This window comes from Pezoporus wallicus, unplaced genomic scaffold (assembly GCF_028554395.1).
Source record: "Pezoporus wallicus isolate ANWC-B61680 ecotype Strahan unplaced genomic scaffold, APGP_CSIRO_Pwel_v1 contig_5967, whole genome shotgun sequence".
NCBI classification, from domain to species: Eukaryota; Metazoa; Chordata; class Aves; order Psittaciformes; family Psittacidae; genus Pezoporus; species Pezoporus wallicus.
The window spans coordinates 1,262,455-1,289,169 of NW_026639377.1; the positions used below are offsets into that span (position 1 = coordinate 1,262,455).

Sequence of the window (26,715 nt, forward strand, 5' to 3'; positions counted from 1 at the left end):
AATAGACAGGATTTTTAGACACATAATCCCTATACAGTCTATCTGGAACATTTTTCCTTTCACAGAAACGACTATTCTTGCTGTTAACTGTTTTTCCCAAAGCCTTGAATAGACTAAAAATTGCCTTTCTGTACAATGTCTCTCCTCATACACTGCACCACAGCTGCAGCATTCAGTTGTAAGGCTGCTGTTTTCTATTCCTATCCCTGAATTGCAAAGTTGAATGGCAGTAGGGCACACACTTAAAAGAACAGAAATAAATAGGGAATTATTTTTCCAGCCATGGAAGAGCAGAGATTGCAAAATTCATCATTTGCCAATACAAACTGAGGATGAATGTGCTATTTGAAAGGAAAAAAGTAGCTATGAAAGGAAATCCATTTTCATTAGTGGACTCTATCTACCTATATGCAGATGGCACTTCTAAAAATATGCATATAAAATGCTATTATTTAAATATATAGCATATCCAATCTTAATCCCAAGATTTTTTAAAGCATACTGTATATTCAGTGATTAGAGGCAAGACCTAGATAACATGTTTCCTTGAAATCATACCATTTAAATCCATCTAAATCTTTGTCAAAATATGAAGTCCCTATTGAAACTCTCAAAAACAATTACTGAAATTTGAGCAAACTGGTATTAATGGACTTAACATTTAGGGAACCATCAAACATAGTATATAAGTTTAATAGAAAGCTGTAAGGTAGCTATTGGTTCCATTTCCACATGGTAGCTGATGCACAGAAGTACTGAGCAATGGTCTCAAATCAAATTTCTCTAAACTCAAGTTTAGCTGGCTGAGCCGAAAACAGAATGCTGAAGCTTCCGATTTCCAGGGCACGCTATGACCATACTGCTGCTTTTATCACAAGTACTATTCTGTGTTTTCTCTTCAAATAAGTGCAGAATAAAAAGTGCCAACAGTTTTCTCCTTCAGCTCTTGGAATACCTTGCAAGTTAGTAACATTAAAATATGGAAACATTTGAGTTAATTTGATTAACTGGAAACAAAAAACTGATCACTTGTGCAGACTTTTCCACTATGTATCACATGAATGTGTTTGGATAGAGTAGGAATAAAAGAATGGCAAATGCATCACCTGAATGCAAGTGCTGTTGAGCACTTGCAACAAAGTTTTTCCTGCTTTTTATATACATATATATTTAGCTACATATCATTGATGCTTTTACACACATAGGTGTGCAAAACCCTTGTCTCTTGGGGAGGTGGGTTATATTTGGTGAGCACAGGAGAAACTGGCCTTTATCATTTCCCATGCAATTTTGAAAATCTGGAAGACCAGATATTGATTGCATTTTTTCTACACCTCATTTCTTCTTTGCTGCATATGGTATTAAGTCTCTCTCCCTTAGTTACGTCTGTGTTATTATACTCCTTCTTGAAGATTTAATCCTTTTGTCCCTACATCGAGTTTGATACATCTGTAGAGAAAGCACTGGAAGAGTATGTAGCTCCACTTAGTGCATCTAGACATTAATTCATGATTTCCCTAGAGAAGAATGTGGCCTTTTTCTTCTCCTCAGTAGAACTCCCCACCACCACCTTTTTAATTTTACAACCTAAAAGAGGTGAGTAATATAAATCAGACATCTTTTTTAATAATTCCAAGACCATTTTAATGACAATTAAGTCCTATGTAATTTGGATATATGGCGGAAGGAGAAGAAGATGAGCTAGACTAGAACACACAGCACTGAAGGCCTCAGGACACTGGAAATGTATTCGCTTGTTGTGTTCTACTTCCACCTATACCAATACCTCTAGTCTAATCACCTCTCTAAGGTTAATTATATTTTTTCTATAAGCTATTTCTATTTTTGCATTTTGAGAAGTCTCAATTGCAGATGTCCCAAATAACATTTACACAGGACTCTAGAAACTTCACTCGGAGACTCACAAAACCCCCGTCCGTCTTTTCTGCTGTTTTGTCATTGAAGCACTTCCCTAAAAACTCAGGCAAATGTGGCAGGATAGTAGCGACGCATATTAAAAGTACTCCTTAAATATTTATGATCTTACAAATGTCAGTGTTGTGGTTTAAGCTCAGGAGGCAACTCAGAACCCAGAGGGATGGGGAGGAGAATTGAAATAATGCAACTCCCACAGGATGAGATAAGAACAGCCCAGTAACTAAGGCATAACACAAAACCACTACTGCTACCACCAATAATAATAATGATAAGGGAAATAAGTGGAGCGAATACAATTGCTCATCAGGCACCAACCAATATCCAGCCTGACCTGAGCAGCAATCTGGCCCTTCCGGGTAACTCCCTCCAGTTTATACGCTGGGCATGACATGCTGTGGTATGGAATACCCCTTTGGTTAGTTTGGGTCAGCTGTCCTGTCTCTGCTTCCTCCCAGCTTCCTGTGCCCCCCCCCTCACAGGCAGAGTATGAGAGACTGAAAAGTCCTTGATAAGAGTAAACATTACTTAGCAACAACTAGAACCACTGGTTATTATGGCTATTATTATGCTGGTGTTATCAGCACTGTTATCAGTCAAAAACACAGCACTGCACTGGCTACTAAGAAGGAGAAAAATGACTGCTACAGCTGAGCCCAGGACAGTCACTCACTCACTTTACAGTTTTATAAGCAAAACTTTATACTGTTTATATTATAAAGCTTATATTTTCTTTTTTTTATACTTCTATGCTTTTCTTCTGTGTGTTTATCTACCCTCTAAGGATTTGCAAAGTTATCAAAGAAAAATCATACTCTCTTACATTCTTCATTTAGCAGAGAGACCTCAACCAGACTGAAGCTTCATTTAGCACCAGACATTTGCAACATGACTGAAAGAAGCTACACAGTAAATTACTACAGCCAGCCCTGCAACCCTCCCTCCCAAAAAGACATTATTCCGTCTTTTTCTCAAGGATTTCCATGGGTTCAGAACTGCTAACAAAGTGTAGTCACATGTACTACTGTGGCAGGACAGCAAAACACACATAAATCCAGTATGCGGACACTCTTATTTCATGGATGAGTACTACATATAAATAAAGCAAACAGTAACAAACTCTGAAAGGAACAGTCAGACAATCAAAAACATACAAACTGCCTAGAAGCTGTAAAAAAAATGCTGTATTAGAGGCATTTAAAACCTTGAATGACTCAATAAAGCTAAGGTGGCTACACAAGGAACAATTCAGAATTTAGAAAAACTTGCTCAAAGGAGGAGAACAGGAAAATATTAAAAAAAAACAAGTTAAACATAGAGAGCAAAGTAAGAGGGAATTTGGCAGTGTAAGAAGTTATGGAAGTATCTGGTATCAAAAAAGGACTTAGAGAAATTAATAGACAACAGGCTCGTAGGATATTCTACAGAGACACGTCTTTTCTAGCATCCCAAACCCAGTGATTCCAGATGTTGAGCATTTCTTATGCTCTTGTAATTCAGAAGACAGGAGAAGTCATACCAGAGCACCATCTACCAGAACATGGTGACTCCTGGGGTCTGCCACAGGCCTGGATTCGTGATGTACCTTTGTGTGCAGGAAGCAATAGGATGTTTTTCTTTTTTTATGGCTGGTCAATAGGATTCTACTGATATGATTTATTAGAATTAACAGGTGTCCTGGGTTCAGCAGTAGCAGTCATTTTTTCTCCTTCTTGGTAGCTGGTGCAGTGCAGTGTTTTGACTTTCAGCTCGGGAACAGAGCTGATAACAAGGATGTTTTGGTTTGGCCAAGGACTTTGTGAGCCTCATGCTCTGCCAGGGAGGAGGGGAAGCCGGGAGGAAGCAGAGACAGGACACCTGACCCAAACTGACCAAAGAGCTATTCCATACCACAGCACGTCATGCCCAGGATGTAACTGGGAGTGAGCCGGAAGGGCTGAGAGACTGCAGGGTGGGAGGAGGTATCGGTCGGAGCTTGGTCGGGCTTGGGGGCGAGTTATCGGTCAGCTGGTGCTGAGGTGTTGTATTCTCTTCCCTTGTTATTTCCTTTATCATTATTATCATTGGTGGTAGCAGTAGTGATTTGTGTTATACCTTAGTTACTAAACTGTTCTTATCTCAACCCGTGGGAGTTGCATTCTTTTGATTCTCCTCTCCGTCCCTCCAAGAGCAGGGGGAGGGCAAGAAAGGGGGGGAAGTGAGCGAACGAGTTACCTGACTGGGTTTAAACCACGACAACAGGCTTAAGTGCAAAGCATCCAGTGATCACAGGTGGAAAAAGCAAGCAACACATTTATGACTGTAGTTGAAGACAACACAACTGTGAACTCAGCTTAAATAATGTCAACAATTAAAATTAACCGTATTTCCTTTGCAACTTAAAAAGAGTTCTCAACTTCTTTCAGATTAAACCTATATATATATACATTGCCATAGACCAAAGACATCAGAGAACACTGTTTAAACAAGCGCTTTAGGGACATCAAGTTTTCATACACATCAAACTCAGAACAGTTTAAATGAGTAAACTGTAAGAACTGCAGAGATAAAGACAAGCCTGACTGGTAAGAGAACAAGAGGTCAACTGCATGTTTTCAAGTGCAAAGTTCTTTGCAAAACAAATCAGTGGAACAGGAAACTATATCCTGATACAGACAACTTGTCTGGGGAGAAAAAAATTATAAAAATAATGTTATGCTGTTCAGAGGTTTTAAGTTTCTACTCCAAAATCAAATTTCAAAATAAATTCAGCTTAATACGAACATGAATTAAAGAAAATATAATTTCTGTTTTATTTGGGATTTGGGGATGTATCTGGGATTAATATTCATGATACAGAAAGCTTGGGAAAACATCTTAGGAATGTGTGGCAGGGTAAATTTTATTAGGCATCTCTATTTTTTTATTGTTTTTTTTTTCTTTACAGTATTTCACTGGAGCTTTACCTTTCTATTAAACAACACGTGTTTTGAACATGAAAACAAACTATAATATCTTCCAGTGTAAACTCTGACTGAAGAGGAGAATCCTCTGTTCCTCTTACCTCGTTTTGGAGGTCACGGATCATTTTGCTTTTCCTTTCCATTTCAGTCTTCAAAAAGTTGATCTATAAGTTTAAGGAAATGCTGAGTGTGAGTTGTTGAAATGTACCTAAACATCAGATAACCATTCATACTTTTATTCCATTCACAGCTTTGAAAACAGAACAACAACAAAAACACAACCAACCCCAAACTTATACCACATTGGTATAGGCCACAGTTAGGTATTTGCTACAAACATGTAGCATTATTTACTAGAAAACTTATAATCAAGAGAAGAAAATCAGTGTACATAAGCAGGCTTACTTTTGCACCAGTAGATATAGCAGTTATTTTTCTGTAATGATCTTCAGAGAACTACGGATTTTTACAATGATAGTAACTTATTTTACAATCTAAATTCTGGCTTTACCCTCTAAGAACACAAAATCTATCATAGCAGGTTTCTAATGCAGTTATTTATTTTTTTTTGAAAGCTATAGTACCGGTCCTTATGAGATTAACAACCCCCTAATTCTGATCAGACTCAGCTGTGGAATAAAGTGTATTATATGTGAAAGCTTTCAAATCGGGTCTTTAGTCCCCATGTAGTTCAATGACTTGCCATGGAAAGTAAAAATTCCAGTCTTAAGACTGAATTTAATAAAACACAGTTTAAAAGACTATGCTTACAAATCAAACTAAGTTTCTTTCACAATTGAGCTTTCCTCCTGGATTATAGAATTTACTAGGAGAAAGGAGGGTGTAATTCTAATAACTAAGATTAAAATACGGCATTCATTTCACTTTGAAGGGGGATACTGATGAATACCTTAATTAGAAAAATGTTCATCCCTATGTACCCAATGTCACTTTCTCTCCCCCGCTGATACAAAAGGATCTACATTCACAGGATATTTATTACAGGTGCTCTCACATTTCAGCAGACTTGTTAAAAACCCAAACCCTCTGTAAGAAAACAGATTTAGATCACAGAGACACTGACCTAAAGATTAATTTGAATGTCCTGCAGATGAAAAATGAAACTGAATTTGCATGCTATGACAGCTGCTCTTAGAATCATGCCCACACTCAAGTAGACAAATGTCAGTAAGTTAAAACCATCACCAAACATGACATCACTCTCATGTGTATCAAAAGTGAACTCAGAGAGCATCATCATCACTTAAGAGAGGAAAGTAGGTGGGGGTCCATGAGACTAGTGCCACCTGACATGCATAAATGGAACTTGTTTTGCAAAGTCTTGCAAAATTTGAAGTGGTTTGGTTGTGGAAATCCTAACTGGACATACAGCGACCACTGAGGGTGATGATTTTGACAGAACATTAATTTAGTCAGCACTTGCCTAGCAATCACATCCAGGAGTACTGACATTTAGTCTGTGTATACTGTATAATAAATAAGATTTTTTTTTCAGAACAAAAAATAAAGGTCACGATCAAACTATAAGATCAGGATTAACAGGGAGAAACATAAATAACTATTCACATGGTGGGGTTTGATTTTTCAGCTGTTCAAAGGGTTTTCCAGCTACCATTAAATACTGACAAAAATAATATAATGACCTCTGTTAAAGAGTGTTCTCTTTCTTAGTCATCACTCTTAAAAGACTACTAATATTCCTTGAAAGCACTTCACTTCTAAAGCTTAATATATATTAAATAATTAGACATATCCCCCAAAATTATTATTTGTGTGAACAGGTTGTAAGTATCAGCTTGGATTTTTGTCAGAAAGAGATATTTAAGACATTGCAAGGCTGTTAATTTAACCAGCAATCTACATTAGTTAAACCAGCAATATTTATTAATTACTATTAACATACACACATCTTGTATCACTGATATGGATCTTAAATCGTGCAGAATTACTGTTTCAGGAAAAAAAAATACAACCCTTTTAAAAAAAACAATAACATTAATTATGAAGTATTTAATTTTTACTTTCATACTAAAACAACCTTTTTAAAGCTTCTAGCAAATTTCTAACAACTGAAGGACCACTTAGTCATAAAGTAATAGTTACAGAGACCCACATAGGAGAGATTTATATGGCTTGGCTACTGGAGCTAATACAGAGATAACCCTACAATTAAAAGCATCTATGTCTATAATTTCATACTTTAAGGAAGATCAGTCTGTATCAGACCATTTCATGCTGCTTTTAGGTAGTCGTAAGGCCAAGGCATAATACAATTTTCCAGAAGAAATGTAAAACTTCTACCTTCAGTCACCAAATCCCGACAGCACCATAAACCCGACAGCATCATAAACAAGAATAGACATTTATACCCAGCTCCAAAATAAAAGGCACAGAAACTGAACAATTGAAACTGAGAAACTTTCTACAGCTCTTCCTCCTTCCCACCCACTCTTCCTTCTTATTTGACATTCACCTTTCCCCACGTTGGCTGCCGTTAATTTCTATCTAGTTGTAATTATGAAAATAAGTAATGAAAATCTGTTGTTCTAAGGCTGAACTTTGCAATATTAAGCAAGGACACTGCTTCTGTCTCCTGGAGCAGAGCTTTGTGTGTTTCAGAGCTCATTACGTTTATTAAAGGCAACAGCTTCCATCCAGTGGCCTTTACTCACAGCAGTCTGTGACCTTGAAATGTTGAAATTAAATTTCCCCCCATCGAAATACAGAATACTTGAGCAGATGGCAGGGATGTAATTCTAAGAGTCAGACAATAGTTATTCACCATAGATGAAGGATGGAGGAATACCAATATAGCATATTACCACACAGTCCAAGTTCAGCTGCATGCATATTTGCTTATCTCCAGACTTCTTCTATCTTGCTGAGGACTAAGACACGAGCAATTAATACAGGATTGGAATACATTTATTAACATCTATTTTAGCCATATCTGGAAACCCTACTATACTCCATATTAATCTTCATGGTCTCATTTTCAAGTTATAACATAAGAATTGACTCTAAAAGCCAGAGTGAACTCCTTAGGCTATTACCTAAATCATAGGAAATACTATTTCCTTGGGCAATAAGTGTTCTACAAAGTGTTAAATGCTTTTAAAAGCTAAGCTAAATGTATTGCTACCAACTAGGAATTCTTAAATGTAATTAATCAAATGTAAATTATATTGTGGTTAAATAAAATTTTGTCAAAGAAACAAGTGAATGAACATCTGATTTTTTTATAAAAAATACTGCTCACATGAGCTTGTGATGGTTCTTAAGATTCTTCTTTGGTAGTGGATATGTCCAAATTAAATTCCCTGTATTCTGCTTGTCTTCTATTCCTTATAAAAACCCTACTAATTTCAAGATAACCAGATCGCTTATTGCTTATTTTTACAAGTCTTACGTAACGCATTACTTAGTTCCCATTTCTACTTTATTTTGACAGACTGTACTGTAACTGTATTTTCATTCCACCACGTCTTTTTAAAACTGTAAACATGATATAAAATACCAGCAGTAACAGAATGTAAATACAGACTAAACTTACTCTACTTAGCCAAACTATTTTTGATTAATTCCCTATTTCATTCTTTATTTTCTGTCTCAACCGGTGCTATCCAGCTCTTTTTATGAACTTTAACTGCAGATAGTGGGAAACAACTTTACACATCTCGAGGTCTCTTACTAAAAAAAACCCAACTATTAGATACAAGCACTCAGCATAAAACACAAGTCAAGTGAAGAACCCTTCACCAAAAAGCTCTAAGAGTCTGTTAACCTAATGCAGAGATACAGAATCACTCATTACTCTATTTGGTCATATCTACTTGGGACAAAAAAACACTTCAAAGTTCCATGTGTCATTTGCCATCTGCCTTTTTGAAAAGAAAAGTGAAAATTAGTCCATGGTCCCTAATCCCGTTTCTGGAAGCAGCGGTTCCACTTCACATTTAGAGATATAGCCTGACATTATTAATACTTTTTTTTACCACATAACAATATATTATAAATTGCTTAGGCATTTGATATTAAATGCATAACAAAAAGCTCTGTCAATCTTCATCAACTGTTAAAGAGGACAGCAGGCTATTTGGAATGATGGCTTACATGTTTTATATGCATACTGTATAACTAAACCCAGTTTGGTGCTTCTGACTAACAAGCTTTATCTATTTAAGAAATGGTTTTTGGTATACAAATAATCCATAATTTTATTCTGAGATGGCCTGTAGAGAAGCTCCCTCACAACCTAAGGCTTTCTGGAAGATGCTGAACTTCGCAACATAGGATTACTGTAAAATTTAAGCCACCCTTATCATAACTAGCATTCCTCTGCACACTGCATTATCCCAAATAGAGCAGCTGAGGTCTGCCATGTATTTTCTAGAAAAGACCCGTCGCAAGACAGGCTGCTGCTCTTGTTCTTCATATGTTAGTACTACTGAAGCAGAAGACCAAAGAACCCAGGAAACAGAGTGCTCACTCCTGCTAAGAGCCCCCAGGTCAGTCCTCAGGACTGCAAAGGTCAGGAATGTCTTTACACCTCATTTTCTCAAGCCTGAGTTCCTGCTTCTACTCTCAGAAGGTTGCTACTACCCTAGCAACAGCTCCACCGGCTGCTCTCTGAGACTGTACCCACCAACAAACACTCCAGGAGAAACTCTGAACAGCAACTGCTCAGCTGCCCACCCTCCTTGGCCTCTCTAGTCTAAAAGAGCGGGGAGGCGAAATGGATAAGGATACATGATAATATTGATAATATAATTTCTGATGAATCATTTATACAACTAATAGTGAAGAGTCTTGCCAAACATTGCACAAGAGGTGGATGCAAAGTGTAATGTATTGGTGGATCTCCTTTCCTCTTTTAGTTTGGTCAGATTCCTTTTCCTAACTTTTTAGGTTATTTTTCCACATAATTTGACTTAATTCTTGTAAATTCTTACTTACACCTTGGGATGTACCTAATAAAGAACACCTTCAGGCAAGTATTCCTTGTTGAATATATACACCTAATTAGCATACAGTGCGCATTGTACTATGCCTCCTTGGCAAGTGCAGCAAATAAGTATGTATTTCCAACTCCCTCATCCAGTGTTTTCTTCATTTGGCTTTGAGAAATGTAATTCTATTCTTCTTTACCCTGACTGAAATCAAGATTTACTTCACCAAATCCCGTAGAATAAAATGCGCTTAAATTGGATTAGAAACAACATTCACAATATATTGAATTAGAATTAAATTCAAGCTCCCATTCTCTAGCTATGCCTGCATCAAAGTACCTAAGACTTTCTTTCATAGCACGCATATTACTCTCAGAAAAACATGAAACACATGGGAGAAACCAGGTGTAAAGTAGTCCTGTGTGACAGAAATAATATTTATTTCCAGTTCTACTGCAACTTTCATCTGAGGATTCTGAAGCACTTTTTGAATATTCAGTCTTACTGCACTGGTGAGCTTCATTATGTACACTGTACCCTGAGGCATAAAGAAATAAATGTCACAAACCAAGGACACAGTGCTACCTTCCTTAAAATCAGTTGCAAATTTCATATTCTATTATGGAGAAGTTTTAGAATACAAGAATTCAGGTTTATAACCATTCCACACCAAATTCTATTATAAACTCAGATGGGCTTTTCCTAGTGTCTGCATTAGGTAATATTTTTTCTTACAGTTAACAGTAGATTTTCTTTGATTTGTGCACTGTGGCGTGAACTGAATTTATACACGGTACTGCTGCTCAAGTTTCAAAAAAACTAATATTACAAAGGACAGAGCTAATAATCCTTTGACTCCATCTGAGATTTATTTAACCCACAGTTGAATTAGTCTTGAATATCAAAATCTGATGCAGAGATTAAATAATGAAATATGTTTTCCAAATTTAATTTGTAGGACTAGACGAGATTGTGACCATGCACCTGAAAAAAAGACAACTTTCAACCAGCATGTTCTGAGTACTTGTCAGAGATAACGGGGTTCTCATTTTTAATTATTTCAGCACTATATATCTTGCCTCAGCATAAAACCATCGTAAAACAGAAAGACCCTAAAATATGCTATCCTTTTCAAGTTCAATACATCATTTAGTTTACTACTTTTCTCCCCTCAAGAGGGTTTTTGTTCTCTAGACAAAATTGCAATGACCAAAACTCCACTAAGTATATGCTGTTCAGGTGACAAGAATAGGTAAAGCAGTATCTTTACCCTTCAGACTTTTGAGCAACAACGGGAAAAAAAAGTGTTTGCAAAAATCACGTTAACTGAAAGAAACCTGTAAAGGAATACGTCAGCTCAAAATCTACATTTTCTAATTCAATCTGTTTCTAATTAGAAGGTAGCATGTGAAACGTGCACACTCGTATCTTGTTCACCAAGGGTAGGAAGCCACATACAAATCACATTCATATAGAAGAAGGCATTTGTAAATATTTCCTAAATTTAGTAATTTATCTTCAAACGTTTCTCTTGGAGAAACTGTTGTTTTATGAGCCTGGATGACACTAAAATCTTACTAAATAAACCAGAATTATCTAATATGAAACTCAAACTAGGTCTAGAAATCCTTCTAGCAGATTGTTTTCAAATCCAGAGTAAGAATCACATAAAACTTGACGTTTGAAGGGACCTCTGAAGATTATCTAGTCAACTTACGCTCAGTGGCATTCATGCTATAGAAACACTACTAACCAAGACAGGAAAAATTTCCTTTTTGCATCTTAAAATTAAACAGAAAGCATGATTCTACTTTTTGGCTGGTTTTTTGTTGTTTTTTTTTTCCTGCAATAGCAAAACATGGCTATTTATGCCCCACAACATTACAGCGCTATTCAAAAATCCAACCAATTGTACAATTTATCCAGAAACACAATTTCATTAATGCATCCATTCCCTCTGAATGGGACTTAACAGCTTCCTATAGTGCTAATTAGATCTACTATGGTCAAAATCAGACACACTACTATTTTGTTGCTGAAAATCAGTAGTGATTCCAAAAAAGTCAACGGATGCATGGCAGCGTACACTGGTATAGATGAGAGACAAGTACCTCATCAGGGAAAGGACTTAGACCCAAGTCTCCAAGGCCGAATCTCCATCAGTATATACATATACCTACATTCCACCGAAATTAGTCGATGGGGATCTTGGCGCTTGTAAACATACGAACTTTCTTGAGCTCCTTTTTTTCTGAAGCTTAGCATACCAACACATACTTGAAATAAGTTTTTACATGCAAAGTTACTTGAGCTAATGGCAAATTCAAGGCAAAATGGTTAAAAAAAGACAACAAACAAAAATAATGAAAGAGGGACAGGGAATCACTCACGGTAGCCTGCTGCTTTTCTGCTTTCTCAGCTGCCTCATTAAGCTGCTTTTGAAAGGACTCCTGGAGAGATTTCATTTCTTCCCTAGTTTTTTGAAAACACAGAACACAAACTTCATCTCAAGTGTTCATTAAGAAATAATTCTTCAGTTTCAAAAAAAGACACCTTTCATTTTTCAAAGTAACATACAGATGTACTGTGTCTATGAGTCTTGCTAATAACATCATGATGACCCCATGATCCACAGTGCCAACAGAAGACAAAAATTATCTATGATGGAAATTGGCCACCTTTTGCATCAACTGAATTGCCTGCTGTGCAAAACATCTGCCAGTGTATCATTTCTAGCAAAAAGGATTGGCATCAAATAAGTGAGGGAAGAGGGCTACTGAAAACACACTGAAATGGAACCATACTATTGAGAACTAGTTTTTACCTGATTTAAAATAGTTAAATAAATTATGCTTAGCAACACTAGTACAGAACAGATTTAATGGAAATAGTGATAGAGCAGCATGAAACCAATGCATCACCAGTACAATAGACCTCTTTTATCATACAGATGCGATCATTCCAAAGTGCTGATGGGGCACAGAAAGAATAACACTTGAGGCACCACAGTAAGTGAGTGAAGTTTTACTTGCAATTTAGTAAGTACTGAAGAATTCACACAAAAGGGTTAAAAAAAAAACAAATTAATTTGAAGTCAGCAGAACTATATCTACAAGCTGAGACTCCAGCACTCTAAACTTTACTGTATCATCCATCACTGTAGAGAATAATCAGAGTAGCGCTCACAGACCAAACATAGCTCACATTTGTTCAAACAAAGAAGATCATAAATTTAATATTGGGATATATCTTGAATTTTGGTTCAAGTACAATAGGTTTAAGCATAACATTATGTTCACTGTTCTTTACTTACTCCAGATGAAGTACAGCCTGAGGCCTACTGGCAAATAAACTGTGACCCCTCCTTAACAAAATTCTATGAGGGAGATTCCCTGGAACATTTTTAATACCACCTTCTTACACTGAACTTCCACACCTCTCTGGAAGTGAAATCCAGTAAGCCTGTGAAGAGCTGTCAAGCACCTGCAGTAGCTCCAAGGCATTTTCTTGGGGTATATTGTAAAAGCCTTTTATTTGTGAAGGAAGATGAGGGATGCTCAGCAGCATTTTTCACCCATCCAGGGTCTATCTCTGAGAATTGCTATGGTGCAGTATACTCAATAGTTGAATCCCTTAGAAGCAAAAGTCAACATGTACTTTTAGGTAGTCCTGGAGAGACTTTAAGGACTGACTTAAGGCAGAGATTGGGAAGAATACTTGCAGTTTGCAAAACTTGCAGACTCAATTCTCCCATCTGCAAATAAGATCTATTTACTAAACACCCCCTTAATACTTCTAATAGATTAATCTATTTCATCAGAGCTGCACATCAATCAAACCACTACAAAAATACATTAATGTATGAAGGATGGACAAGGGCAGCTATGATGTATACCTCCAGCTGCACCCAAGCCATATAACGCATGTTTAAATTGGGCATTAGTTGAAGTTTTGCTTTTATCATTTAATAGATTTGTTTGGAATACTGGAAGGATCCTAGTGATTTCATGACTAACTCTTCATGAGAAATTCAAAATCCCTTTCTTCAGTGGATATCTCACTATAGCATTTTAATATCTTCTCCGAGCATTAGCCAAATATCAGCAAATACATCATTTGTTTAAATAACTTCCCAAAATAGCATTCCCTGCCTTCACTTTACTGTTATAATCAGCAGACTATGGAATACAGCAAAAATTGAAGTAAAAGGAAAGATGGCATTTCCTAGTCTGCTGGTTTTCAGTCTGGAAATGGAAAGAGAAGGGTGGAGATAGGGGTCTTACCTTTGCTTTTGGCCCAGTTCCAGAAGTTTCTGCACATCATTTTTGGCTGATGCTTCATCATTTTTCAGTGACTAATAGAAAAGAAACAACTCTATTACTAAAGAGATCTTTAATATTATTAATCTGTGAAATGATCCATTTGGTCCTCTTTCATAAAATGCTCCCAGTGAATTACAGTTATTGCCGCTTGTGAGAAACACAGGAATAGCCTGACTTTTCCTTTACTCTAACTCAAGCACAGCTAACTGTACGCAGCTGTTTTTCAAATATTAAATGTGAATAAATCAAATAAAAGAAGCAGATTTAGAAATAAATGACAATGCATTAAAATTTTATGACAAAAACAAGTGTGTATATACAGAAGATAATACTACAGCTCTTTGCCTGTATCTGGATCTCTCCAGTGATCAGTCTAAAATATCTTACAGTAGCATTTTGCTAACTGATATCTTCAACTGCGCTGCACAGTAAATCCAGTTCTAAAATAACTTAGTTACAAGGAGCAGCACATTTATCTAAAAAGAAGAAAACACCTATGATAATAAAGAGTGGTAAAGCACCCAGAAAAAAAAAAAGGGGGGGAGGGGAGAAATAAATGATTAAGAACTGACATTGATTAGAACCACAATCTGAAATATAAGACAATATAACATAATTTAGCCCAGTAATAATACACAGTAGCAGTATTCTTCTGTGAACAGATACAAGGAATCTACTCCTCAATATTTTTCCCATCTGGCTTACATCAACATGAAGATAAAAGCGCAATTTCAGAAAACCTTTAAATTAGCATGGAAGTACAGAGACCAATCTCAAGTGATAATGTGTCTGAATGTTTTCACCAGACCAACAGACTCTATCTGGAAGGACAGGCATGCTCATAAATGAACATCTGGTGATTTCAGGACCTCAAATCCAGAGCCAGATTTATAATCTACTTTTCGCTCGAAGGACCTGATTTTACTCTAGAGATATTATCAGACTATTGCCCTTTCAGCCTATTCGTGATACCCAAAAGTTAAATGCAGAAGTGTCTCAGCTCTAGCTGCAGGCTCGTCTAGCACAATTTGTCATCTAAACTTGCAAAGTAATGCCCTGCAGTATATCCAGTCAGTCCGTCCAGATGGTATTTTAGGAAGGTAAAGTGAGCACCTAAACTAGGCTGAACATAATGTGACTCGTCAGCAAAGATGCAACCTGCAACAGCAAAAGATCCTTTATAGTGACTGCCAGGACAAACAGGTGGTAACTCCACTAAGACAGCTTATTTTTTTACTTCCCTTCCTCTTTTGTTCTGCTATGCTCTATTTTCATATCATTTTTAAGTGGGCAAACAGCCCAATTCATTAGGATTATGTTTTCCATAAAAACATCCAGTTTATGTGAAGCACAACAGCAACAAGAAAACAATTATCCACATACTAAAAACAAAACTAAACCCGCCAAATTTGTTTTAATAAATAGATATCAATAAAAAAAAGCTAAGGAAAGTAATCTTACAGAAACAGAGACAGAACCTGACCTGGAGGTTTACTTTAATTCCCTCAAGTTCCTTAGATGTCTTCGACAGTTGACGAAGGATATTGCTCCTTTCTTTAAAGACTTCTTTCAGCTGTCTTTCCAGTTCTTCATAACCCTGTCTAACACAGAAAATAAAAGCATGAGATCTTCTCAAAACATTCCTCAATGCATTTGAAAACAGACTCAGTTCATCCAAATTGAATTAATTCCAACTCACATTATAGATTCCAAATTGGAGTATATCCCTCTGTTCACTTATATAACAACTTGATTTCTCCTAACGTAGATGAATAGATGTTTTGCATGTGTTTATGTGCTGAATCTGAGTTTGCAAATTATCAGCCTGAGTCACTGCCAATGGTGTATTGTCCAGGATGAACAGAAGACAGAAAGGATGTCTTTAACAAAAGTGATCATACATAGCATAAAATTTTTCTTGTTTGAAAAGATATCCCATGCAAGAAACCAAGCAACACTTGGGAAGTATGAAGGTTTGTGACACCCAGTAATTTGAGGGAAGGATGATTCATATTCATTTCAAATTTGTAGTATTTATTACATATGACAGCTTCTCCTCACTTAAACCTCCTTACAGTATAAACAAGAGCTGACAAATAGACCAATAAGACTTAAACCTAATTATTAATTAATGGGTAAGTCAAAACACTCTATTTTTTTCAAAATGGTAATTTTTACGTGGAATGCAGCTATACATTTTACATTTTTTTATGAGATCCACAATGAATTCAAAAATCTGATCTTTCTACAACTGAATTTTTGTTAATTATTCTCCTCCTTTCTGTACCTCTGGCTTAATAAGGGGGAAACAAGAACCTCAGCTCTGCAACACATCAGTATTACTCTGTTATCAGAATCAAGACCTTGAAGTTAAACAGGAATCTTAACACTCCTTTAATGAACTTTAGCAAGGAAACTCAGTAAAGCAAATGAAATGTTATCTAGCATTAGTCCTTTTTTAACAATAGGTCACAGAATATATTTACAAAAAAAAATAATTCTTTATTAAATCATACTTTGGATACCTAGAAGAGATGAAAGTGAACATCTCTTTCATCAACATAAGACTTTAGGCAAAGAATCTTAATATTGTATTGGAATTACAGCAATAATTATATTTGGCTTTGACAGAATGTTGCAAATTAAAATGAGTTCTTTGGGTTTGCATCACTAATGAAACACAAAACAGCTCAAATTTCTGCTTGCTGCTGCAAAATTCGGCACAACTGCTAGGTCATGTATTTTATTTCACAGTAGAAATTCCCTTTTAAAGGAAAGATGAAATTGAAAACAGGAGAGACATCCTTCCCCTTCCAAAAGTAAGTTTTCCCAGGGTGGTTAAATAAAAACTGCAGCCTTTCTAATACATTCCATAGCTGGTAGATAAAAAGCTCAGCTGTCAGTAAAATACTTTAGTCTCTTGGTAAGTGTTGCTTTTTCTTTCAATATGTGCATGAACTGTATTTCAAGAAATCATAGCTTCAGACTATTTCAGTTATGTTTGTCCACCAGAGGAAAGCAAAAACTGCAGGTCTAGTGGGGGAACAACAAGTACCTCTGAGAATGACTGTAAGAAGACATGGCATTAAATCAGTGGAAGGAGATAATGCCAGAACTCAGCTATGCTTACCTGTCTTGATCTGGATGACTCGTTTTATCAAAAATAAGTTGTCTCAAATAGAGGTCAGGGAGTTAAAACTCAAGATGGGTTTACAGGAAAATCTATACGTAGAGGTTAAAACCTTCCAGAATTTAGCATGATTTACATGGAGGGTTTGGCCCAAATTTTTCTATCAAATTGAATGAAAGAATCTATATAAATTAAATCCAGCTAGTGCTATAATATCTGATAAATATTAGAATTCTGGTTGATACAGGCAATGTAAATAAAACATCCTGCATTCATTTTTTTGTAGAAACACCTGTAGTTTTGGGGGGGTTGTTACCATTCCAGCAGATGGTAACCACATGTATTTTAAACCAGTATCACTGTAACAGAGCTGGCTCACCTCAGCAGTAACAACATTGTGCGTAATCAGCCCAATCAGCTTCAGAGAATACTCTCATTTTAATTTGCTGATGAACAGAGGTCAAGGAGGAATTTCCCCCTGCTAAAGTAATCAGGGATGTTCAACAAGGTCATCACTTTCATTCCTCTTTAAGCACTGCAAAAAGTTACACTTAATAGTCTCTTTTGCCACTGAAACATCATGCTTTTTTTTTCAAGTTAAAACCTGTATTTAAAGAAAAAGTAGTAACACTTCGTTTTAATGATCACTTTAAAGTAACACCCTGCTCCGATTCCAGTTGAGCTTGAGCAGTTAAAGGCCATCTTTCCCAAGCAGCGGACTGTACTGCCCATGAGTATCCAGTTGGCACAGGTTTCACCCTATTGTCTTGTAAATACTGATACCTATCAATTTGCATCAATGAGGATATTTCCCAAAGTTCTACATTAAATTTAATATAAACTATGCATGCACTTATATTTTCCACCTTATTATCTTTTATAACATACTGGGCAGTGAGGAGACAAAAAGCCAACAAACAACTTACTACTTGAGAGCCACAAACAAATCAAACCCTGAGAACGATTAGAAGGTAACTTAAAAAGGAAAAAAGGATGAAGATAAAAGATAGCTATCATCTGTTAACTATTAGGTCCTCAGTGCTTTTTTAATTCTGGACAATATTATCTGTGATATGAAGCTTTGACACTTAGCATTGTGTCCAATAACAGTGCTCATGTGTTTGAAGACAGTAAAAGTCTACTCTGCAACTGCATGACAACCAACAAACCCTTAGATTAGCCCATATACTTTGGTCACCTCCATTTCTACATTACAAACTTGCATCATTTAGACCAACAAAATAAAGTGACATTTAAGTGGAAAAGGGTAAGTTTATAAATATGGTTGTCTAATCATGAATCATTTAGATTATTAACTAACTCATATTCTCCCACAAATATCAATATATCTTCACTTTTATACTTCCTTTATACTACTTTTCTCAGGATTGGGTCTAAAGAAAGATCTGTGATCCACTGGTTTTCATTTTCTTCCCTTCTTGAATTCTAAAGGTCCATATTTTAGTCTCCTAAGTATTCGAAGAGCACTCTTTAAAACGTTTCATACTCATATATATGTGCAATATAATTGGCACATAAGTATGGATAGGCAGGCCATACTAGAAGGAAAGTCACTTTCCTGCACCAGCACACCCATATTCCACAGCTGTGCTACTATATGAAAAGCATAGTATATTTTCTGGAACTAATTTAGGTTAAAATAATATTTCCACCATGACATATTAGTATTTCTTTTATATTTGAAAACACATCAATTGCAAACTATATAATCACATACACAGAATTTTGTCCTGATGAGTATCAGCAAACTCCTCTGAATCTCGCTAACTAAAATTATTTGTCTCATTAAGAAAAAACTGCAAGATGTAAAGCAATTGCACCAGGTATCAACAAGACTTAATCAGCGTAATTCCTCCGAAATCACCGAAAAGTTAAATGGAAGGAATACCTAACCTGTACCTAGGTACCTGTGTGAAGGAACCATATGGATCTTTAAGAAGGATGTCATCATCTGTCACCACGTGGGAGAAAGTAAGAGAAGGAACTTCACTAGGAAAGAAGTGAAATGTTAAACTATGACAAGTTATGTGGGTGTGGGGGGACAGTGGATTCTTGCTGCCAGAAATACAAGCTCTAAACTGAACAATTTGCTCACACTGAACTTGCATGCCAGTCTCGTGCTACAGGTGACTCAGTGCATACGAGGCATCACCACTGTACCACTCTGCCACGAACACAATAAAATCCTGGGACTTTCTGAAAACTTCCAATTCTCAAAAACTGTTGACGGTTCTCTACTCATTTTTCAGTATAACATAAATAATAATGCCAATATAAGTTAAAACCCATCCCTAGGAAACCCGGAATGTAATTATAAACAGATCACAGCTGTTCTCTAAATATTGGGTTATGTCAGTTACACCATTCTGCAAAATAAAGTGCCATTATCAGCATATCCACCTAGGATTAAAATGAGTGTGTAGCATTTTAGCACATGATTGTGCTTTAAAAAATGTTTATTATGAAACAGAACAATTTAACAATACTCTGCATGTTAAGGTCTCTTCTAGTACTCTAATTCCAGGTTGTTTCATTTTTACTATCAGGCTGTTGATGTAGTATTAGTGTAAATTCCAATATAATTCATTTTTAAGGGAATGATATTCACATAGAATGTTGAGCTTAGTCAGCTGTTTTGACTATTCTTCTTACTGACATGATTTAATACAATATAGTAAACATTTAAACAGAGTCTAATTTGCAGTATGCAACAGAGATTAACGTCTAGTAACTCCAAAGACTTGCACCCCACAGATCACTCCACCTCAGGCTATTATTTCTCTACATATTGGAAACAAAGCTTTTAGTCTTCAAAATAAGGATGTTTATTTCTCACTGAATAACATGTACTATGTCAGGCCAAATGAAAATTGATTTTGTTTTCCCACTAGGTTTACAAAGCCTGCCTTTGAAATAAAATTTTTATAAAGATTTCAATTATTTATGGTACATAAGTGTCCCTGGCCAAGAAAAAAAACCAAAACAACAAAAAAAACACCAAAACAAACCCCAACCCTTAAATACAAAAGAGAAAACTCAAATACAATCTGCAGTTTAAGACTAATTTAGATGTCTCTTTCATCAAATCTATTGCCACTTACGTTCTTTTAGCCACTCTTTTTACAAAACGTTTCTGCTCTAATTGCAATTACAAAGTTTAGGCAATCTACTGTAAATTTAAAGTAAATTAGGTGAGATGATGAGATGGTCACACCCTCTTGGGTTTGGCCATTTTTTAAAGCAGCAACAGTTAAAATATCGTAGACTACATACATCTTTATGCATCATACATAGAAAATAGTGCTTACAGGTACACTTGCAAAGTGCACGACCACCTTTACGTGTCTTTAAAGCAATCCTTTGAATATATTGTTGGTGGCGGATGTGAACACATGAATGTGGCTTACATTCAAGTGAGAAAAAGATTCATCACAGTTCTAAATCAACATCTGGAAGCTGAATATAAGAACCTTTAAAACTGTAAAACAAGCAAACGAAATAGAAATAATTTATAATGGTAACAGGGCACTGCGATGCTGCTTTTTCTCTCTTCGTAAATATAGGCATTTTTTAATCTCGAAATTCAGTAGGAGGAAAGTAATTTATTAATGATCAATAAGCAGAATGAACAGGTTATCTAATTATCAAGTATGCAATATACAGTATATATACAATTATAGTGCGTGTATATATAGACAGCGTATTATAATGGTATTCAAGCCAAGTGTCACCTACTTTGATCTGATTTCAGTCAATTCTGACTGAACAATTGCATCTGGGAAAAAAACAAAGATCAAGTTCATTATGAGATCAGCTGTTGCTGAAATATAAATGGCATTTACATTATATGTTGTGTATTCGGGCATTATCTAAACACTGTGTTTCAGACTGAGGGGGAGAGCAGAGAGGAAGAATAATTAAGAGAAAACTTGGGGATTTAATGCAAGACAAGGAAAATTTTTCTTTACCTGACCTTCATAATTGAGCTAAATATTTGGTTGGGATGTTTCATCTCTATCTACTGAGAATAATGTATGCCCTTGTGGTCCAGGCTTGATTTACAACCACTTCAGGTAAAAATCACATTGTCAGTATGCATATGACTACAACAAGTTATGACCACTCAAGACTTTAAGTACCCAACCTCCTGTATCTTTAATAGCCCCAAAATGGAAGCACTGCTTGTGTATTTTGTTTGGGTTCTACACAGCTAGCACTAGAGACTCAGCACTTTTCTTTCATCTTCTTTTTAATGACTCAGCATAAATAAACCAAAACAATCTAACCTCTTTTTTGACAGACTCTTGGCTGTGTAGAATCAATGACTGATCAGGGAAAAGATGCAACTGTCAGTTCCCATCAATAAGTAAAAGAGCAAAAGAAGGTTTCTGAAAACTTGCATCTGGCACATGCATCTGGCCCCAGGAAATGGAACTGCAGGTTCAATCACTATGAAGAACGCGATACTGAATATAATGACTCAATGGAAAAAACAGTTTGTATTTATTCACTGAACACCACAAAAGCCACAAAAGGCCACAAAAGCAAAGAGTGAACATCACAAGGAGGACTGTGCAAAACCCTGTGACTGACCCAACAGAAAAATAACTCCTGCCCCCAGAGAGAGGTGTGTTGAGCCTTTCTTCTGCTTCAAGCTATCATTCAGAAGGGACTTCACCTAGAGCAATGAATCCTGACTGAATTTATACACTTGTAATATGGAACAGGTTTCTTCCATAAAGGAAGTTATTAAATTCTTTACAACCATTCAAATACAGACTGCATCAATACAGGCTTGTCCTCTGTACGTAGAGCTGATTTTTCATGTCAGTTCTACAGGATTTAGTCTTGAGTCTTTAGTGGGAAACCCATTCAAACCAAACCCATTCTTTTTTGATAGCTAACGTTACCCTTTTCAGTTCTGACATTCTTCATTGTTTATGTCCATAATCCTGCCTTTGGTCTGATTTTCTACTGCTTGTCTAAAATTTCTGACTATGGCTTCAATATTTTACTCTTAAATATAGCACTGTTACACCAGTCTCTCAGACAACCAGCAGCGCCTTTTACCAACATTTCTTTCAGTACAGGTTAACATTCCTGTCTCAGCTAGCTGTATAGTTTGATCTCATAGCTAGTTTGGAATTTTACCTTTAATTCTGCTTTTTAATAAAAGGAAGACTTCCCAACATCATGCCATCTATAGTAAATTTCACTCTCTATGTAAGCTGTTCTCTCAGTTGATATAAAATTGAAGTATCTCTACCTTACCTGACAAAACTGCTAATGGATATCCTCTGAAAGCCTATTTACTGTTTAATAATCTAGTTCAGTAAAGTTCACTGATCAGCTATTATCAAGCTTTAGAAACAGAACCTGTGAAAACATTATTTTATTTTTTTTTAACCGAGGCAACAAGATATGAGTCCCAGATCATTCGATTATGTACACATAACTATGCACACACACTATGCACATATATAAACATGCACAAAATGAGATGTATAAACCTAGCACAAAACCATTTCTAGGCAGAGACAAGCTGCAGGAGTATTCTTTTTAAATTAAAGCTGCTATTCTATAACTGTGTTAAGAACATGCATACTGAGATCAGCTGCTCATGGCAGGAAGGTTGGAACTAGATGATCTTAAGGTCCTTTCCAACTCAAACCATTTTATGATTCGATCTATGATGCAGATTTCCCAAGTCCACTGAACTTTTCTAGTGGCTGTGGAAGGGCAAACAACACAATATAAGGTCAGCTATTTAAATTACTTTCCCCTACTCTATTTATAAACATAAATGTGTCCTAATGATAAGATACCCACTTTGTGTTATATGGCACATATTTCCTTATATTCTGTGATATACGAAGGAGAGGAACAACCCTTCAGGCAGGAAATACAGTGACTGGAGCACAGCTACTGGTTGGGCAGAGAAGTGATTCAGAGCAGCCCTGCAGAGAAGGACCTGGGGGTGATGGGTGATGCGAAGCTCCCCATGACCCAGCACCATGTATTTGCAGCACAGAAAATCCCCATGCGCTGGGCTGCATCCCCAGCAGCATGAGCAGCAGGTCAAGGGAGCAGATTCTCCCCCTCTACTGTGCTCTGGGGAAACCTCCCTCCAGTCCTGCAACAACACAAGAGGGACATGGAGCTGTTGGAGCGAGTCCATAGGAAGCCACGAGGTCAGAGCAATCCCAGGCACAGCTATAGGTTGGGCAGAGAAGAGATTCAGAGCAGCCCTGAGGAGAAGGACTTGGGGGTGTTGGTCGATGAGAAAATGAACATGAGCCAGCTTCAGTGTGCACTTGCAGCCCAGAAAGCCAACTGTATCCTGGGCTGCATCAAAAGGAGCGTGACCAGCAGGTCGAAGGAGGTGATCCTGCCCCTCTGCTCTGCTCTCGTGAGACCTCACCTGGAGTATTGTGTGCAGTTCTGGTGTCCTCAACATAAAAAGGACATGGAACTGTTGGAACAAGTGCAGAGGAGGGCCACGAGGATGATCAGGGGACTGGAGCACATCCCGTATGAAGACAGACTGAGAAAGCTGGGGCTGTTCAGCCTGGAGAAGAGAAGGCTGCGTGGAGACCTCATAGCAGCCTTCCAGTATCTGAAGGGGGCCTATAGGGATGCTGGAGAGGGACTCTTCATTAGGGACTGTAGTGATAGGACAAGGGGTAATGGGTTAAAACTTAAACAGGGGAAGTTTAGGTTGGATATAAGGAGGAAATTCTTTCCTGTTAGGGTGGCGAGGCACTGGAAGGGGCTTGCCCAGGGAGGTTGTGAATGCTCCATCCAGGCAGTGTTCAAGACTAGGTTGGACAGAGCCCTGGGTGATATGCTTTAGTGTGAGGTGTCCCTGCCCATGGCAGGGGGGTTGGAACTAGATGATCTTAAGGTCCTTTCCAACCATAACTATTCTATGATTCTATGATCAGGGGGCTGGAGCATCTCACTTATGAAGAAAAGCTGAGAAAGTTGGGGCTCTTCAGCCTGGAGAAGAGAAGGCTGTGTGGAGGCCTCAGAGCAGCCTTCCAGTATCTGAAGGGAGCCTACAAGGATGCTGGAGAAGGACTCTTCATCAGGGACTGTAGCAATAGGACAAGGAGTGATGGGTTTAAACTGAAAAAGGGGAAGTTTAAACTGGATATAAGAAAGAAGCTCTTCCCTGTGAGGGTGGTGAGGCACTGGCACAGGCTGCCCAAGGAAGTTGGGAATGCTCCATCCCTGGCAGTGTTCAAGGTCAGGTTGGAGGGGCCTGGAGCAACCTGGTCTAGTGAAAAGTGTCCCTGCTTGTGGCAGGGGGTTGGATCTGAATGATCTTAATGTCCTTTCCCACCCAAACCATTCTATGACTCCATGGCTCAGGAATGAACCCCTCTGCAGAAAGATTTCTCTTTCCTGATGACTGCAAAGGAAGCTTAGCGATAAGCTCCATCAGGGTGATATTTACTGTAAAAGAGTGAAGACAAAACAAAGCTGCTGAATATAACTGAATTCAGCCACAACAGCAGTAATTGCAGAAATAGCCAGATCGCAGCAGTAAACCAACACAACTGTCCCCACCACCAAAGCCTAGTGACTTGCTCGAAAGGCAACATAACTTTAGTTACAGATTACCAAAATCCTCACGCTGTTTAAGAATTTAGGGAAGATGTATCTGCACCTCTATTTCTAGTCCATCTCTCTCACATTTGAGATAGCAGGTATTAATAACTGGGTTACTACCAACAGAGATATGTGTTAAGTGTTGGGAGAAAGAAATATCGTTGCTATTTATAGTCTTACTATTACAAAATTTATTAGGTTTGTCCAGTAGTAATTTCCCATTTTCCCAAATTATTTGATTTTCCAATTTACCAATTTCCAAATATTTGAAATTGCTGTTGCATGTGTCTTTTACATTAACTCTGCTCAAAAGTGTTCAGCCTGTTCAGTAGAATTCTTCCTCTTGTCTCTCACATGCTCTGGTGCTAATGTGATTAACCCTAGATCATTACAAAAAACAAGCATTAATGTTTTTTAACCGAAGAAATTAAAAAACCCGTCCATTTGATTAAAATTGTTACAGACATTCTCACAGAAATTTAGAAATTAAAGAAGGAAAAGTTTATTGAAGAAATGCTCCATCATCTTCTGCTGAGACCTTACTCTTCTGTGTTGTACAGTTGATAGCATTTAGCATTTCAGCCCTTTCAATTTCACAGTGGCTCAAAACCTCGGAACTTCTAGCAAACCTAGAATATTTTAATAATAATAATAATAATAAAAAGCTTCCTGACTTTCAGCCTGTATTTTTCTTTTCTTTCCCTGAATCATGGAAACCCTTGCCAACAAATCTGTCACATCTAAGTTTACTGTCTCCTTTTTCTCCTTCATGGGGCTATAAATTAAAACTATGCTAGGCACATAAAGGACAGTCTTATGGTTATAAAGACATAAAATATATTCAACTTATTTTCTTATTGTGGTTTGTAGGCAAGTCACATGGCTAGTTTAAAACTTACTTAGATTTTTGTTTATGCATTTTGACATCTGAGAATAAGGAGTATCACAAGTATGAGAGTCTTATTTGCTACTGAACGTGGCTGACCTGGAACAACTGAGTGCATTCTGTTCTAATCAGAGAATGACGGTTCTGCATATTGTTTGCTTTGAGGGTAACTATTTCTTCATCTTGATTCCATTTTTCAAATCAATTGGGACATCTCACTCTAAAATATTACTTCAGTATGTCAATAGATCACCAAGCCAAACCATTATTTCCACAAGCTATTAATTACATATTGATTATACGATTCCCAAAAGAGGGATGTAAAGTATGCTACATTGTAGGTGTCCCACAACTTGTTGGCAAATAATTTATTTATTTTTTTAAATGCATCATAGCACATCACTGAGCCCCAGCTCTTTAGAGGACTGTCTCTCATTACCCTACCATCAGCCCTGTGTTAAATTGTCTTCTGACTACCATTGAGTCAGAGCAGGCACATGTCTGTCTGGAAAAGACAATATCAACAACCTGATAAAACCAACTTCTTTCTGTATAGAAATGTTACAAAAGCCACATAACGTAAGAAATATAGAAAAGTTCATGTCATGGCTTCCAGACATCGGTAAAAAATTTGTCATCAGTTTTAGATGACTTTTCTGACAACACATTCTCGGTCTTAGAATATAAAAGCCTCATCCAAGGGAACACCAGAATCTGTCCTGGACTTTTGGTGAATTTTTCAGGACCGTCTGAGGGTAAGCTGGCCAGCAGTAAACCTCCTGTGTTTCATTTTTTAATCCATCTGCTAGTGAATTATGCAAAAGAAAAAGCTTGCAAATCCCTTCAGTAGAAGACCACTTTTTAAAGGAAACACAGTAGGAATATTCTGTTCTAT

At 37.0% G+C, this 26,715-nt stretch overlaps 1 protein-coding gene across 1 annotated transcript in view; it reads right to left on the reverse strand.

Annotated features, from left to right (window-relative positions):
- The window catches only part of LUZP2 (leucine zipper protein 2), a 181,795-nt gene that overhangs the window by 81,935 nt on the left and 73,145 nt on the right, over positions 1-26,715 (reverse strand). Inside the window, exons 2-5 of the mRNA XM_057414394.1 lie at positions 15,653-15,770; positions 14,131-14,201; positions 12,238-12,319; positions 4,979-5,041 (exon numbers count right to left, since the gene is read on the reverse strand). Of these exons, the coding sequence (XP_057270377.1) occupies positions 4,979-5,041; positions 12,238-12,319; positions 14,131-14,201; positions 15,653-15,770 (334 nt within the window). The remainder of the gene's footprint in view (positions 1-4,978; positions 5,042-12,237; positions 12,320-14,130; positions 14,202-15,652; positions 15,771-26,715) is intronic.